At 38.1% G+C, this 18,853-nt stretch overlaps 1 protein-coding gene across 1 annotated transcript; it reads right to left on the bottom strand.

The window, feature by feature from the left end:
* Positions 1-2,665: 2,665 nt before the first annotated feature.
* LOC132562836 (vacuolar fusion protein CCZ1 homolog) lies at positions 2,666-18,317 on the bottom strand. The gene is made up of 13 exons (XM_060227610.1): positions 18,090-18,317; positions 16,671-16,970; positions 15,965-16,062; positions 15,306-15,396; positions 13,724-13,846; positions 13,133-13,222; positions 12,740-12,915; positions 10,758-10,907; positions 9,226-9,371; positions 8,274-8,388; positions 7,686-7,832; positions 4,000-4,127; positions 2,666-3,828 (listed from the first exon to the last, which is right to left on the bottom strand). Exons 2-13 carry the CDS (start codon positions 16,743-16,745, stop codon positions 3,773-3,775), a joined length of 1,395 nt encoding a protein of 464 aa, XP_060083593.1. The 5' UTR covers positions 16,746-16,970; positions 18,090-18,317; the 3' UTR covers positions 2,666-3,772.
* Between the last annotated feature and the right edge of the window lie 536 nt (positions 18,318-18,853).

The raw sequence follows: 18,853 nt of genomic DNA, 5'->3' as shown, positions 1-18,853 counted from the left end.
GTTTTTTTTTTTAATCTCCACATTGTGTCCCCCTTTATTTTGGCGTGTTCAGATTGTCTCCCTTTTTTTTGGCGTGTTCAGATTGTCTCCCTGTTTTTTTTTTGAATCTCCACATTGTGTCCCCCTTTTTTTTGGCGTGTTCAGATTGTCTCCCTGGTTTTTTTGGCGTGTTCAGATTGTCTCCCTGGTTTTTTTGGCGCGTTCAGATTGTCTCCCTGTTTTTTTTGGCGTGTTCAGATTGTCTCCCTGTTTTTTTTTTGGCGTGTTCAGATTGTCTCCCTGTTTTTTTTTTGAATCTCCACATTGTGTCCCCCTTTATTTTGGCGTGTTCAGATTGTCTCCCTTTTTTTGGCGTGTTCAGATTGTCTCCCTTTTTTTTTGGCGTGTTCAGATTGTCTCCCTGTTTTTTTTTTAATCTCCACATTGTGTCTCCCTTTATTTTGGCGTGTTCAGATTGTCTCCCTGGTTTTTTTTTTTGAATCTCCACATTGTGTCCCCCTTTATTTTGGCGTGTTCAGATTGTCTCCCTTTATTTTGGCGTGTTCAGATTGTCTCCCTGTTTTTTTTTGGAATCTCCACATTGTGTCCCCCTTTATTTTGGCGTGTTCAGATTGTCTCCCTTTTTTTTGGCGTGTTCAGATTGTCTCCCTGTTTTTTTTTTTTTTTGAATCTCCACATTGTGTCCCCCTTTATTTTGGCGTGTTCAGATTGTCTCCCTGTTTTTTTTTTTTGAATCTCCACATTGTGTCCCCCTTTATTTTGGCGTGTTCAGATTGTCTCCCTTTTTTTTGGCGTGTTCAGATTGTCTCCCTGTTTTTTTTTGGCGTGTTCAGATTGTCTCCCTTTTTTTTGGCGTGTTCAGATTGTCTCCCTGTTTTTTTTGGCGTGTTCAGATTGTCTCCCTGTTTTTTTTTAATCTCCACATTGTGTCCCCCTTTATTTTGGCGTGTTCAGATTGTCTCCCTGTTTTTTTTTTAATCTCCACATTGTGTCCCCCTTTATTTTGGCGTGTTCAGATTGTCTCCCTTTTTTTTGGCGTGTTCAGATTGTCTCCCTGTTTTTTTTTGGAATCTCCACATTGTGTCCCCCTTTATTTTGGCGTGTTCAGATTGTCTCCCTTTATTTTGGCGTGTTCAGATTGTCTCCCTGTTTTTTTTTTGCATCTCGGGATTATGTTCATGTTTTTTTTTCGTCTCCCGATTGTGTCCCTGGGTTTTTTTTTTGTTTTTTTAGGCGTCTTCAGATTGTTCATGATTTCTTTGGAATCCACAGATTGCTGCATCCATGATATTTTCAAAGTCTTCAGATTGCTGAGTTTGACTTGTCAACACAGACTGCTGCGTTCACCTTTTCTCAGACGTCCAAGGACTACTTGGTTCATGATTTCTTTGGTGTCTCAGTATTACCCTAGTTGATTTATTTGGTGTTGCATGATTGTTGTAGACCAATTCTCCAATATACCAAAATACCAAAACATTCCCTAGTAGAAGTCAAACAAACCAGCCACGTGACATCATCTGAACTTGTAAACTACAATTCACAATGATCAAAGTTTCATAGTGTACCCTATTATGACTTGGCCAAGCCAAGTAAGTTCCAATTTCATGTTTCCATGTACTCTACATGGTTTTAATTGGTGTACGAACATATATGGTAATTTAATGTTAATCAGAATTAGCAGATGGTCATGTTGAAGATGTCATCAATCCTGATTAACTAAACCATACCAAGTGAAAAAAAGATTGTAAAATATGTTCACTTAACAAATGATGTTGTCTGCTGTGCTTTCTTGTTCACTCAACATGTTGGTGTTAATATTACTTCGATTTTTCCATAGTCCTGCAACCAGAATTGGGGAGGGGGTATAGTTTTTGAGATGTATCTGCCCGTCCTTCTCTCCTTCCTTCCTTCCTTCCTATCTCATTGAGCTCCATCTCCTACACTATTTGTCACTGGAACTTCATACTTGGGATGATGTAAATCAAACTTGGTCTCTGACCTACATTTTAACATCTGACCTACATCAAAGGCAATGTTTGTAGGCTCTATCTACAACTGGGGCATGGGTTCACCTAGTTGAAACATATGTAAATTTATCAAAAGTAGGTCGTCCTTACCTTCATTTTGTCATTAGACCTACATGTACATCAAAGAAAAAAGTATCAGGGATTCATCTCCTACACTACTGGTCACTGGAACTTTGGGCACAAGGTCACAGTGGATTCCTGGTATTTAATTTTATATTTGGTGGTGGAATGAAATTACTAAAGTGTCTCATTTTGTCAGTAATGCATTGATGCAGTGTTATATGTAGTTATCATTCTCACTTTGACAACAGTAAACTCTTCTGATTAAGATGAAACCAACATTGGTATCAATTACTGTAAAGATATAGTAACTAAACTCACATGATCAGTAGTGACAAGATCATTTGTTCTATTTGTGTAATTCTGGACAAATGGAAGAATCTGATTTCTATGGCAAACAATCTATATCAAACATGGATATTTATGCACATTTCTAGTTAAACATATTTCCTACAGCATACTACTGTGGATTACAGAATGTGCTTAAATAGAAAATTTCCATTCCAACTCAAACGTACAAAAAGTGCTTTGATTCTTTGCTCTATGTTGTATTAATAACAAATTGTACAGTACCAAAGTAATCAAATGATACAGTTATATTCACAGACTCAATACACTTACAGGCATAAGAAAATAAGTTAGGTATAAAATAATTTAATAACAAATTAAAAGTCAATTTCACTGACACAATAAACAAGTGTTAAGATATCTGATTCTTTCTGAGTAATCAATATCCATGTCGGACTAAAATATAGCCACTGTCTGTGGACTGACTCTTGGTCGAGTTTACATGGTAGGCGAAACAGATACTTGCATTTAGCTGATTTTCAGTCTGTGAAACAGATGCTCACTCTTATTCAAGTTTTCACTCTTTCTGAAGCAAATACTTGCTCTTGGTTGGGTTTTCACTGTCTATGAAACAGATACCCAGTCTTGGTTGAGCTACACTGACAGTAAAACAGGTACCCAGTCTTGGTTGGGTTTTTGCTGTGCATGAAACAGATACCCAGTCTTGGTTGAGCTACACTGACAGTAAAACAGACACCCAGTCTTGGTTGAGCTACACTGACAGTAAAACAGACACCCAGTCTTGGTTGAGCTACACTGACAGTGAAACAGGTGCTTGGTCTTGATCAAGGTTTCACTGTCTCTGAAATAAATACTCACTCTTGTTTGAGTTTTCACTGTTTGTGAAACAGAGACTCACTGTTGATTGAGTTTTCACTGTCTGTGAAACAGGAATTCAGTTGAGTTTTGCATCCTCATCATCACAGTAATGTAACACTTAGTGTAATAAGGTGTGGTCCTGATGATATGTAATTAGCTATGGTACTGAAGTATTATTACTAACATTCTATACTTGTGCTCCTATCAAATTTTCAGATAACATTTAAATCCCTGTCAAATTTCAAGACATTAGGAAATCAGTCCACTGCACTGGTACATATCCAAGGTATTAAAAAGCTTTTGAAAAGTAAGACTCTCTCACTAGTATATATTTAAAGGTTTGGAAAACATAGTTCCACACACTAATGTAAATGACGACTTTCAGGAAAGTAAATCCCCTACATCTCTGTATAACCATAGAGTTTAGGGAAGTTAATTCCTATACTATATCTATCCACTTGTACAATAGTCCCTCCCTATTCTCCCATTCCACCCCACCTTCCCTCTTTTCAATAAAATTAGTCCAAAAAGAATATGCTGTTGAAATTGCTAGCACACAGCCTCTTCACTTCATCTGGAAAAAAAGAAAATAAGACAATTATAGTCATTAAAACATAGAATTAGTTATTGCATAAAATATACAGCAGTTAACTTTCAACTTACATGGTTGATTTCATGTCTTAACTCAGCCTAAATTTATGGTTATTAGAGTTATGTCCCTTTGTAAACACTTATATGTACATACCGTTAATTTCTATAAGATTAGTGTTTTTCTGGTTGATCACTACGTAGAATTCTCTTTGGTCAGATTTTTTCCCAACAACCCAATTGTCCCCTGTTGTTTTCACAATGGTTTCTCCATCTTCACTGCATCTGTTACAAAAAATAGAAGATACTATGGTAACCAGAAGCGCTTGTTTCATGTATTTACAACAGAATCCACAATAAAACTGATAATTCCAACATATCTGCAACAGCTGGCTGCAATCATCTCCCAAATACTCAATGCTCAAATGTTACTCAATCTTCAACCTGTTGGAACAATTTTAAAGAATGCTATTTGACATAAATGAACTGGATTACATCAATCACTAAGGTAAGAGTTGTGGTCACTGAGTAGGCAATACAGCGGCCACTGAGTAGGCAATACAGCGGCCACTGAGTAGGCAATACAGCGGCCACTGAGTAGGCAATACAGCGGCCACTGAGTAGGCAAGACAGCGGCCACTGAGTAGGCAATACAGCGGCCACTGAGTAGGCAATACAGCGGCCACTGAGTAGGCAATACAGCGGCCACTGAGTAGGCAATACAGCGGCCACTGAGTAGGCAATACAGCGGCCACTGAGTAGGCAAGACAGCGGCCACTGAGTAGGCAAGACAGCGGCCACTGAGTAGGCAATACAGCGGCCACTGAGTAGGCAAGACAGCGGCCACTGAGTAGGCAAGACAGCGGCCACTGAGTAGGCAAGACAGCGGTCACTGAGTAGGCAATACAGCGGTCACTGAGTAGGCAAGACAGCGGTCACTGAGTAGGCAATACAGCGGTCACTGAGTAGGCAATACAGCGGTCAGTGAGTAGGCAATACAGCGGTCACTGAGTAGGCAATACAGCGGTCACTGAGTAGGCAAGACAGCGGTCAGTGAGTAGGCAAGACAGCGGTCAGTGAGTAGGCAATACAGCGGTCACTGAGTAGGCAATACAGCGGTCACTGAGTAGGCAATACAGCGGTCACTGAGTAGGCAATACAGCGGTCACTGAGTAGGCAAGACAGCGGCCACTGAGTAGGCAAGACAGCGGCCACTGAGTAGGCAAGACAGCGGTCACTGTGTAGGCAGGAAAGCGGTCACTGAGTAGGCAAGACAGCGGTCACTGTGTAGGCAGGAAAGCGGTCACTGAGTAGGCAAGACAGCGGTCACTGTGTAGGCAGGAAAGCGGTCACTGAGTAGGCAAGACAGCGGTCACTGAGTAGGCAAGACAGCGGCCACTGAGTAGGCAAGACAGCGGTCACTGTGTAGGCAGGAAAGCGGTCACTGAGTAGGCAAGACAGCGGTCACTGTGTAGGCAGGAAAGCGGTCACTGAGTAGGCAAGACAGCGGTCACTGAGTAGGCAATACAGCGGTCAATGAGTAGGCAAGACAGCGGCCACTGAGTAGGCAAGACAGCGGTCACTGTGTAGGCAGGAAAGCGGTCACTGAGTAGGCAAGACAGCGGTCACTGTGTAGGCAGGAAAGCGGTCACTGAGTAGGCAAGACAGCGGTCACTGTGTAGGCAGGAAAGCGGTCACTGAGTAGGCAAGACAGCGGTCACTGAGTAGGCAAGACAGCGGCCACTGAGTAGGCAAGACAGCGGTCACTGTGTAGGCAGGAAAGCGGTCACTGAGTAGGCAAGACAGCGGTCACTGTGTAGGCAGGAAAGCGGTCACTGAGTAGGCAAGACAGCGGTCACTGAGTAGGCAATACAGCGGTCAATGAGTAGGCAAGACAGCGGTCACTGAGTAGGCAATACAGCGGTCACTGAGTAGGCAATACAGCGGCCACTGAGTAGGCAAGACAGCGGTCACTGAGTAGGCAATACAGCGGTCACTGAGTAGGCAATACAGCGGTCACTGAGTAGGCAATACAGCGGTCACTGAGTAGGCAATACAGCGGTCACTGAGTAGGCAATACAGCGGTCACTGAGTAGGCAAGACAGCGGTCAGTGAGTAGGCAATACAGCGGTCACTGAGTAGGCAATACAGCGGCCACTGAGTAGGCAATACAGCGGCCACTGAGTAGGCAAGACAGCGGCCACTGAGTAGGCAATACAGCGGCCACTGAGTAGGCAATACAGCGGCCACTGAGTAGGCAAGACAGCGGCCACTGAGTAGGCAAGACAGCGGCCACTGAGTAGGCAATACAGCGGCCACTGAGTAGGCAATACAGCGGCCACTGAGTAGGCAAGACAGCGGCCACTGAGTAGGCAGGACATACTTTTTTATGGATTTTATGCTGGTTTTTGAAGGATTTCAGTGATAATTTTTGTACCATATCATGCCAGGTTAAAAAAGCTAGGTCTTCCAACTTAAAAGTAACGATATGGTTGAGGAATATAAAATCCTAAACAACATTGACAAACTTGACAAAGACAAACTATTTACTATGTCCACAGTCTCTACTAGAGGTAATAGTAAAAAAACTTTTCAAGAAGCATAGCAGGACAAATGTCATTAAAGGGACTATTAGTCGACGGGTAGTGGATCTTTGGAATTCTCTTCCAAACACCGTAATAAAAGCCCCTACCCTAAACACCTTTAAGAGTCTTTTGAACAAACACTGGCAACAAGTACCGTTCAAGTTTTATCCTAGTGTTTATGTGGCACAACCGGACAACGAGTTGACTCAACAAAATGCACCTCAATTAGCTGAGATAAGCTAACAAGTGGTGTCTATGAAGAGGTAACAGGTAAGGGAGGTAGCTAAAAAGATGTCACTAGGTAATGTTTTATTCTTCACAGGTATCAATTCACTAAGACTGTATGTGACAATAATATATACATATATTGTACTAGCTAGGCTACCGCAAAGCATGCAGGTGTAAGATGTGTCATGTGTAGTGAATAGTCTATATATGGTATTATGTATTTGTATAGTATCTTGTAGCAGTGTCCAGTGTTTGTGTGACGTGTGTCCTGGTAAGAATGTTGATTGGGTAAGATAGTGCATCTGTAGTGGGTCAGAAGGCTTTGTGCAAGCATATGCATGTTTGCACATTCCTCTACTAGCACTTGCGAGCCTGGGTCCTACTTGTAAACATGTCACAGACTACATGTACCTGATAATAACTCCAATGCTAATGTGAGTAGGGGTAACCAGCTATGCTAGGATATTTAATGTGTTAAATGAAAGTTTAAGTTAACATTTTAAAATGAATGTAAATTGTTTTCCTATTTTGTAAGCTGACAATACTTTGTTCACACGAATTTGTGCCATGATACTCAATCCTTTGTTTTCTGGCCCCACTTATATAAAACATCTCAACTTGAGATTTCCTCAAGTCGAGATTTTCCTCAGCTGATATCTCCTCAAAAACGGCTTGTATAAAATTTTCTCAAGGAACAGGAGGAAGTCATCGGCTAGGATGTCCTGAAATTCCTTGAGGAATTTTCATACAAGATATTTTCAAGGAGATATTAGCTGAGGAAAATCTGGGCTTGAGGAAATCTTAAATTGAGATATCTTATACAGGTGGGGCCAGAAGTATATGTATTTGTAGGTAAATTGTTATGTCATTGGATTTTAATATGGAGAACTCAACCTCATGTCCACTTTCTCTCCAAGAGTCATGTGACATAGAAATCATTGTTTCATTGTAATATACTAAAACATTGTATCAATTTACATGTTATATAGTAAAGAATAAGACATTTAAATAGCACGGTATTGATGGTTACCTGGACATATCTGAGCTAATGTCACTGAGAAGTCGCAATGTCTCCATGGGAATCTGGACTGGCATGGATTTCTTGTCCGAGTGCACCGTGGATTTCTGAGCCAAGTTCATTTGGTTGAAGTAGATATATTTGCACAATGGGTCACCACTGTGAAAAAAGACAGCAACAATTCATTTGTATATCCCTACTTTTATTATCTTACAGTAAGGAAACTTGATGAATTAATTTCATCCTTCTCACTCCCTGACTTAATTGTTACTGAAAGAATGTACAGTAGGCTATCTAACTTAAGGGTTTAGAACAGGACCTTTTTAGCAAGCACTTCTTTTATTCTATGAGAAATAAGACAGTTAATATGTTAAGTTTTAGGATACTGCTAGATAAATTCTATACTCAAACTAGGCCTTTATATAAATCTGACCCCCCTAAAACTGGACCTACGTCTCTTTACATCCTCTCTGGATATAAACCTGACTCCCTTAAAGAGAGATGTATCTCTAAGCTTCACCTCACAAAATATGATCAACCCTTCATTGGTTCCTGAGATATCTGTTTATCATTGTTTTGCTATAAGTACTCCCTAACTACCTGTTATTTGGCCGTTTGGAATATTGTTCTCCTATATCTGAAGCAATCTGTGTGAGCTGTGGTCCCAAAAATATGTCCAGCTTTCGACAGAGATCAAATGTCATTTGGACGGACACTGAAAGCAAAATAAACAAGTGACATAACCTAACCTGGATTCGTGATTCATCTGGCTGGACTTCAAAATAAGCGTTTACAAATCAACAGTACACACAAAGTTAGCTTTGTTCATAGTCTTTGTACAGTAATACACCAGTTACAAAATATTTGCATCATGATATCAATGAACCGTTAGTATGAACAATATATTTCTGTAAAGAAATGTATTTCTCAATTCTGACTGGTTTGCTCATATTGCATGTCATGACAAACTCATTATATCTGTCAATACTGGAGTAATAGGATTTAATTAAGAAATCCAAGGGGCTGACTAATTTAGGTATTCAGTCATTATAAAACCGACAAATAATTTACCTAATGTGCACCAGCTTTGTAGTCAAACAGAAGTCAGATTCATCATTCATAAAAAATGCTTCAGACTAAACTTGAACAATATCCTCATATGAAAGAAGGACTTCTTAAGAACTTACGTATCCTTGCGTAAACTCACCACTCCTTCAGGTAAGGTCTGACATTGAAACAGACACTAGTATTGTGACACTAATAGTGATACAGACATTAGCATTGTGACACTTACACATGATACAGACACTAGCATTATGACACTTACAGTGATACAGACACTAGCAATGTGACACTTACACATGATACAGACAATAGCATTGTGACACTTACAGTGATACAGACACTAGCATTGTGACACTTACAGTGATACAGACACTAGCATTGTGACACTTACAGTGATACAGACACTAGCATTGTGACACTTACAGTGATACAGACACTAGCATTGTGACACTTACAGTGATACAGACACTAGTATTGTGACACTTACCATTGATAAGCATACAAACACTGGCATTGTGAGCTCTATAAACCAGAAGGTGACACTCCTCATTGTCAACCTCAGTATTCATGTACACCAGAGGAATCTTCCCCATGTTAGAGTCATCTCGCATATTGGGTGGTCCAGTGATAAATCTAAAAAACAAGAAGGACATTGATGAATCCTTGTTGATTTTATTATTGTCACACCCAACCATACCAGAAACAACTACTGAGTTTTATATATAGACAATGAAGAAAAAACAAAAAAGGTATTGTTACAACCACAATTTCTGGACTATTATTGAAATGTAAAATTGGCAGTATGTACATAAGTTCTTGATTATGACTTCTTAAGAGTGTTTAGCTTTTTTTTCAGTTTACAATCAAAATATTTTTCTCTGTGTTCCTGACCTACAATGTTCTTTTATTTTCTCTAAGATTGACAAAAACACTTTAAAACTTAAAAATGTCTGTAAGATATGAAATTCTCATCTCTCATGCATAATATGACCTTTGACCCTTTTACCTTGACCTATGATTACCTTAAATCTGTTGAGAAATTCTAAAAATGACAATGAGTGTTTGACCTTTCATCTTGACTCATTACCACCAAGATCTAAGCAGGTGATGCTATAGGATAAATATGAACCAAATCTATCGAGATGTCCTGAAGATATAACATTATTTCTAAATGCAACAGGATTTGACGGGGGACGGAGCAGGGCTGGACAGGACGTGGCGGGGCAGGACGGGGAAGGATACAATACAATCAATAAAGAAGTGTAAGTATTTACCTAATCTACATTGGAAAGACCCCTGTCTACATACCTCCCAGCTATTTTGTTGAGCAAAGCACAATGATAAACAAATTAAAGTAAACATAGCTTTTAAATAATGTTGTAGACTTTTTTTTGTGTGTTACAATGCAGACTTATTCCGATAGTGTACAGCAGAGTGTGCTGGGGAGGGGACTTGTGTGGGTGACTTACTTCCCTTAGTGTACAGCAGAGTGTGCTGGGGAGGGGACTTGTGTGGGTGACTTACTTCCCATTGTGTACAGCAGAGTGTGCTGGGGAGGGGACTTGTGTGGGTGACTTACTTCCCATAGTGTACAGCAGAGTGTGCTGGGGAGGGGACTTGTGTGGGTGACTTACTTCCCATAGTGTACAGCAGAGTGTGCTGGAGAGGGGACTTGTGTGGGTGACTTACTTCCCTTAGTGTACAGCAGAGTGTGCTGGGGAGGGGACTTGTGTGGGTGACTTACTTCCCATTGTGTACAGCAGAGTGTGCTGGGGAGGGGACTTGTGTGGGTGACTTACTTCCCATAGTGTACAGCAGAGTGTGCTGGGAAGGGGACTTGTGTGGGTGACTTACTTCCCATAGTGTACAGCAGATTGTGCTGAGGAGGGGACTTGTGTGGGTGACTTACTTCCCATAGTGTACAGCAGAGTGTGCTGGAGAGGGGACTTGTGTGGGTGACTTACTTCCCATAGTGTACAGCAGAGTGTGCTGGAGAAGGGACTTGTGTGGGTGACTTACTTCCCATAGTGTACAGCAGAGTGTGCTGGAGAGGGGACTCTTGTTGGTGATACACTGCTGCCCTGGAGTTCCTGTTCCTGGTATGTTGGGAATAGACTTGTGGTCAGATACTTGTACATTATTCTCATGTCATCCTGTTCCAAGCCACTCCTTGAAAAATGACAAATAATCCCAATCATTTTTTGCCTTGCTATTAGGTTGTCTGTAAGCTATTGTCCTAAAATCTTCCTTACTATCATACAAACATTCAAATTTCACATTTCCCTTGATTCATAATTCCATTGAAATTTGTGTTAAATACATCCTTCTCATCCTGTCCAAACAACCTATAAGAGCATAGTGCACTACTTATCTACAATCCCATTAAACATATCACTAGTTTTAGACATCAACATGGACTAGGATTTCATTCAACAAAGATGCAAAAATCAGTTAAAAAGAGTGGAAATGAAAAAAAAAAATCCCCGATTCAAAATGTATGGGGAAAGAAATGCTCACTGAAGTTTAATTATGAGTTCAATGAAGTAATGAACACATACCACACAATCTGGTATACCCTACCTATCCTCAATGACTTACCACACAATCTGGTATACCCTACCTATCCTCAATGACTTACCACACAATCTGGTATACCCTACCTATCCTCAATGACTTACCACATAATCTGGTATACCCTACCTGACCTCAATGACTTACCACACAATCTGGTATACCCTACCTAACCTCAATGACTTACCACACAGTCTGGTATACGCTACCTAACCTCAATGACTTACCACACAATCTGGTATACCCTACCTAACCTCAATGACTTACCACACAGTCTGGTATACTCTACCTAACCTCAATGACTTACCACACAATCTGGGATACCCTACCAAACCCCAATGACTTACCACACAATCTGGTATACCCTACCTAACCTCAATCACTTACCACACAATCTGGTATACCCTACCTAACCTCAATGACTTACCATTAACAATCTGGTATACCCTACCTATCCTCAATGACTTACCACACAATCTGGTATACGCTACCTAACCTCAATCACTTACTACACAATCTGGTATACCTACCTAACCTCAATGACTTACCACACAATCTGGTATACCCTACCTAACTTCAATCACTTACCACACAATCTGGTATACCCTACCTAACCTCAATGACTTACCACACAATCTGGTATACCCTACCAAACCCCAATGACTTACCACACAATCTGGTATACCCTACCTAATTTCAATCACTTACCACACAATCTGGTATACCCTACCTAACCTCAATGACTTACCACACAATCTGGTATACCCTACCTAACCTCAATGACTTACCACACAATCTGGTATACCCTACCAAACCCCAATGACTTACCACACAATCTGGTATACCCTACCTAATTTCAATCACTTACCACACAATCTGGTATACCCTACCTAACCTCAATGACTTACCACACAATCTGGTATACCCTACCTTACTTCTATGACTTACCACACAATCTGGTATACCCTACCAAACCCCAATGACTTACCACACAATCTGGTATACCCTACCTAACCTCAATGACTTACCACACAATCTGGTATACCCTACCTAACCTCAATGACTTACCATTAACAATCTGGTATACCCTACCAAACCCCAATGACTTACCACACAATCTGGTATACCCTACCTAATTTCAATCACTTACCACATAATCTGGTATACCCTACCTAACCTCAATCACTTACCACACAATCTGGTATACCCTACCTAACCTCAATGACTTACCACACAATCTGGTATACTCTACCTAACCTCAATGACTTACCACACAATCTGGAATACTCTACCTAACCTCAATGACTTACCACACACTCTGGTATACCCTTCCTTACCTCAATGACTTACCACACAATCTGGTATACCCTACCTAACTTCTATTACTTACCACACAATCTGGTATACCCTACCTAACTTTGATTACTTACCACACAAGCTGGTCGTTGTACAGAAAGGCTGTGTACTTTACTACTGAAAACATGGCTTCCAGGAGGTTGATGAAGCATTGTACACGCAGATAAGTGTTTTTGTCTAACGGCATAAAATGAATCCCACAAAAAATATCCAAGATGTCAGCAGATCCTAACTTTAGTGTCTGCAAGTACTGAAATGGAAACAATGAATTATTTAGAAAACGATCCATCAAAGCTTCTACTTTGTGTTGATGAACATGTATTCAGTTGATGTTCTGACATTGATAAGAGTGTAGTTATATGTACAGTAAAATGAATTAAAATCACTATATGTTAAGTACATTTGCATGATTGGATGATTTATTTGTAAATATTGATAAAGAATAACACATTATTTCTGATACTTACCCTTGTGTAGAAATGATCCAATCTAACCTGTAAGGCCTTGATGTCATTGTTGGACTTTGTTAATATGTTTGAAAAGGACCCGTTAAATAACTGAAAAAGACATGAGAAATCTTACATACATGCATCTTATTTATATAGGTGTTGTCAACACTTTGAATGTCATCGCTAGTATAATGAGAACATACTAATCATCATTCTCTTTCCTCGACCATCTACATCTTACAAATATGCTTCCTACAGGACAGCTCTAATACTGCAAACTCGTTAATTTCCAAGGGTTTTGTTGAATTAAGGGTTACTCTAATCCTCAAATGTATGTTTCCACAAAATAAACAGATAAACATTGAGCTGCTACAGTGGATTTCATGAGTAATATTTATCCATTGGTCACAGATCACTGATTTTAATAGACGTACAATATGATAATTTCAGCTATTCCAACCCTGAGACTTTTTGTACTTATACAAACTGGATACTTTCTGAAGTCATAAAAACTGGATACTTTCTGAAGTCATACAAACTTTCCGGGATCATACAAAATTAAAACTTTGTGCAATCATACACACTTGAGCTTTCTGGGGTCATGCAAACCTGAAACATTCTGTAGGCCTGCCGCAGAATAGCCTCAAATACAGAGTCCTGCACATCTTCTTCATGGTACTCTAAGTAGGAGGAATGGTCCTTGGTCTTCTCTGAGAATGGGATACTGACAGTCTGTCAAACAGATTTGAGGTAACATACCATTAGCAACAGATAACACAAAGCATGACATTACCCACCATGAATCGCTGTTTAAAAGAAAGACACACAATCATATATAAATGTTAATATCACAACAAAATCTATTTGTATTTGTTATTATTGTTCCAGACAAAGTATTGAAATGGAGAACTTCTACTAGAGTACTAGCTTGATGCCTGTACAAAGGTTTGAGTACCAGGTAATTACCTTGAATGGTTTAAGAGAACTGGTCTGAGATAATTGAACTTTGTAATCTTGCCTGTCTGTTTCCATGGTAATAGAAAAAGCATCTAAATGGAGAACTTCCCCATAGCAAAAGATTCTATACTATCTTAATAAGTATAAGTTTTGAGCAATTATTGTGAACGGTTTTATAGCAATGGTCCAGAAAAACTGAAATTTGTGATGAGAGTGATCTGTTTCCATGGTAACAGAAAAAAATTAACTAGGGCACCAACCTAATACATACAGAAAGTTTTGTGGAGTTGAGTGGAATGGTTTCAAAAATATAGCACGGAAAGGAAAATTAACACTAATTTTGTGGTTTTTGGTTATGTTTTCATGGTAACAGAAGAAAATTTAAAATTTCAATGTTGTCAATAGCAAAAGGCACAACTAGGGAATTAACTTAATATATATACAGCAAGTTTTGTAAAGTTAGAGTTGAATGGTCTTGAAGTCACAGAACTAGATGAAAAAACTGACAGGACATGAAAAGATACTGTCCTGCTGGAGACAATGGACTAGTTCTCGTTGTCAAATGATTCACCCTATTTCTGCAAAAGTGTGGTCACCACTGATGCTTAAAACAATGGCGAAACATTCTTAAACACTGACAACAACAATGCAGAATTCAAGAGATTTAGAACTCGATATGTATTTTGACATTCCACAGAATGGACCTATAACTTACAACAAAGACGTAACATAATATAAACGTCAACAGCATTAGCTACGACTTTCACTGATACCATATTACTATGTTTACCTTCATTTCACTCAAACACAAATATATACATGTACCTATATGAAAGCTTAATTAATTCTTTGTATTTTAAGTTACACTGACAGCATTTGACACATCAATCTGAATATAAGGAAACAAATCCAATATGGCATCCTCAGAATGGACTTCCAACAATATAACTTGTTCTAGTGCAAAGTGTGCATCCTTATGGTGAAAAGCCTTACTTAGTCTAAAACAGAGTGTAATATACGTCCATAGTAACGGTAAGTGTACCTGCTTGTTTAAGGTAATCTGTATCACTTTCAACTTAAATCCAAGTTATATCTAAAACATAAAATTACCACTTAAACAGCATACCATAATTTCTTTGTAAGTATTTAAAACATTAGTATTCCATATATAGCAAGTTTACCCTATTAATCATACTTCATTTACAGTTCTAAAACTTATAGTCAATGTACATACCATGATCATCCAAAATTCAGGTTCTGGTTCATAAAACAACTGCCTTGTCTTCTGTGTATGTATACTATTACAAGGCTTGTCAGCAAATGTCCTGAAACAGAGAGAGGAGAGAAAACTTAAATACTTCTGGTAATCAATGTGATGACTTTTCAAACTGCATGTTGTCTAGCAGTGCATAATTTCATGAAAATATATCTTTTTATTTAAATGATCTAAACATCAAAGAACATGTAGAAAAATGTTACAGAATTAAACAGCACTGTACAAGCTAGTTCAATACTACATCTATAATTAGCTTTAAACACCTAGTGGTAGTATCAACAAGTTACTGAACAGTGTATATTATGGTGCTACAGTGTTCACCATGTTTATCCTTTTATGAACTCATAGGAAAACGATATATATCCTCCAAGTCAAAATGGAGTAATATTACACTACTGGACAGTTTTGAAAAGTATATTGGTGGCTAGGTTTGGTGGGGTTTTTTCTCAACGAGGTGTGACTTTGATTGTACACCACAATGTTGAAATATAAATGTAATATCATATGATCCTTACTTCAATGTATTACATTAACTGTAAAATGCTGACAGACCAGTTATCCATAAATCTGATATCAAAATAAGGTAAGGGAGATAACTCTCACGATAACCAACTTACTCTGTAAATTTGACAACTGCTTCACAAAGACCAACTTGTTTTATCCTTGTGTCAACATCATTTGACTTTGGATGATAATACATGATCTTCTTTTCTTCCTGTCAAACCAAACAAAGACTCAAAAAATTAAGTACAAACCTGAGGTCAGCCAATCTCATTTTGAAGTGTAAGTACACAACAGCATTATCAAAAAAATGTCCAAAAAAAATGTGAGAGAAAATGTCAGTTGTGAGAGCCATTTTCAAGTTTTAAATGCAAACCATGCGTTTTTATAGAAAGTACTGTAGAGATAAAATTTGTTTTGACTCTGCCTCTAAAACTAAACATATATTTTAAAGTTTTACAACAAGACATTTTTATGAAATGTGACATATGCTTTGTTATTTTGTGTTTGCAACAAAATAATGCTACATTACCATTTTCTATTTTTCCTGGTTCTAATATCAATTTATCTGGTATATATACATGGTGTACTACATAATATCAATTTACCTGGTATATATACATGGTGTACTACATAATATCAATTTACCTGGTATATATACATGATGTACTACATAATATCAATTTACCTGGTATATATACATGGTGTACTACATAATATCAATTTACCTGGTATATATACATGGTGTACTACATACTATCAATTTACATGGTATATATACACAGTGTACTACATTCTAAACATAACATATATATTATATACCTCGCCTTCCCTTGGTCCATAAGAGGCATTGAAGACAAAGAAGTTCAGTAAAGTTATATTTCCTTTCGTTCCCATTGTTGTTAAAATCCTTCTTTGTCAGTACACGACAATATTAGTAATATTAGTCAACTCAGTTCAGTATCCATCCATTGTGCATGGCCTACATTTTCATCAACACAACATTCAAATGATGTCTTCGCTGTCACTAACATGCAGAGTACTAATTTCAGCAGAAACTGTTTGTCTAAATGTCATAATGGCTTTTACTTTTTTGCTGCTAACAATGCTCCAGTGAATTATCTGAAAATAAGTAAAGATTTTGTTACATTATAGATTGTAGAGAATGTTCACACAACAGGACTTGTACCGAGTAGATTCTTGGAGTCAAAAGTAACTTTCAGCGATAATCATCTATACTAAAAAGTAATACAGTTTCCCATCAGAAAATGCTGCATTCAGTTTCTGTTTTACATGTTAGGTTTCTGGAAAGTCATGTACTTTAAACTCAAAACAATTATAATACAGAGTGATACAGCACAAGTTTTTGCCTCATAGTTACACTATCGCATAATCATAGTACAATACACTTCAATCAATTTTAACCTGTGCAATTCCACGAGACAAAGCCAATGATTCCCAACATCAGGTCATAAATATTTATGTTTAAGGTGACAGATCTCATCTCAGGGCCGTGATATAATATCAATTTTCATCAATGCCATGCATGCTCATAGCCTATTTACTCTCTCTTTCCCTTTTTTCTGCCACCATCTTCTCTCTTTTTCCTAATCTTGTTTTTCCTTACATTAGTAACTCTATGGTAATATCTCCTCATATAATATAACTTAAATTTGTCAAATTTGAGACATTTCATGAGGTCTATTGACTGCCTGACAGTGATGACTCAATTAATCGATAATTGGTTTGATAAACATAATTACAGATTTATCACAGTTGTATTGTTTCATCAGGCCAATAAAGTATGCTTTTATGATTATATAACAAATTTATTGCTACATACCCCCTTTATCCAATAGGGAGTACAATGAGTGCTTCGACAAAGAACCTTGTACGCGTACCTGTGACAACAACATCATAAAATGCAAAACTGATGGTAAAAGCACATACTACTGGACTTTCATAGTACTTCTTTTTTTCTAATGATGCTTGTAACCCTGATAAATGCATTCGGTATGGACCTGTACATTTTGAGACATCACATGATGGCAAACAAGAAAAAAAATGTCTTGAACAAGAAAACTGTAATACAAGTTCTATATTGGTCAGTACAGCACCTTATCATAATAATCTTCCATGTTGCAATTGAAGAACAGTTCTTTCTTGACACGTATGATGCATTTTTACCAAGATGCAATGACTATTTAATAAAAAACAGAAATGTAAGTGTCTATACCCTACCTGGTCTGCCCCGACAAAGTTGCACTCCTTATGTATTTTATATATGATTCCTGCTATTTTGATATTATTACTTTACATCCTATTAACACCTTCTGAAAAATGATTTGGCCCCCTCGACGTGCTGGTCATGATGATCTGTCAAATACTATAGATTTGCAGTCACATATCAGAAGTTGTACTTTTTTCACTGACATATAGGTAGACAATTAACATTTTATACTCCTATGAATCCGACATGTATAGTAGGATGCAAATATTTAAACAACATGCAGATGGCTGGCGTAAAGGAAGACTTTGACAGTGACTATGTCGCCTAAATTCACCTCACCTCCCACCATCGTCAAAACCGGAAACGAACTCTTTTATTTTCGATATACTAATAAGTGAGCGGAATGCGGACAAGAAAACGGAAAGGGCAAACATTTTTTTCTAAAACGTTGTTCGCTGAAAGACCGTAATAGTGGACACTAAACCCGTTGAATATGATTTTTTTCTAATACACAATAAAAAAAATACGATGATATACAATATTTTTTTGTTTAAACTAGAGTTTTGGACAGGAAAATTTAGCTCAGTAGAGCTACCATGCGATAACAACAAAAATAAACACAATAAAGCATCGCAATAAAATTTTACAAAATTATACATCACAGAATAAAGAGTAGAAGAGTACAAATTGATTAAAGGACATGCAAACACAATACTTATGCAGTATAAAGATTATATATTAAGAGACGTGTGTAATGTAAGTATACTAAACAAAA

Source organism: Ylistrum balloti, unplaced genomic scaffold (assembly GCF_031769215.1).
Source record: "Ylistrum balloti isolate Yb309-2 unplaced genomic scaffold, AGI_CSIRO_Ybal_v1 Utg371528, whole genome shotgun sequence".
NCBI classification, from domain to species: domain Eukaryota; kingdom Metazoa; phylum Mollusca; class Bivalvia; order Pectinida; family Pectinidae; genus Ylistrum; species Ylistrum balloti.
The sequence above is the reverse complement of the archived record's forward strand: the minus strand, read 5'-3'. Positions and strand labels throughout refer to the sequence as shown.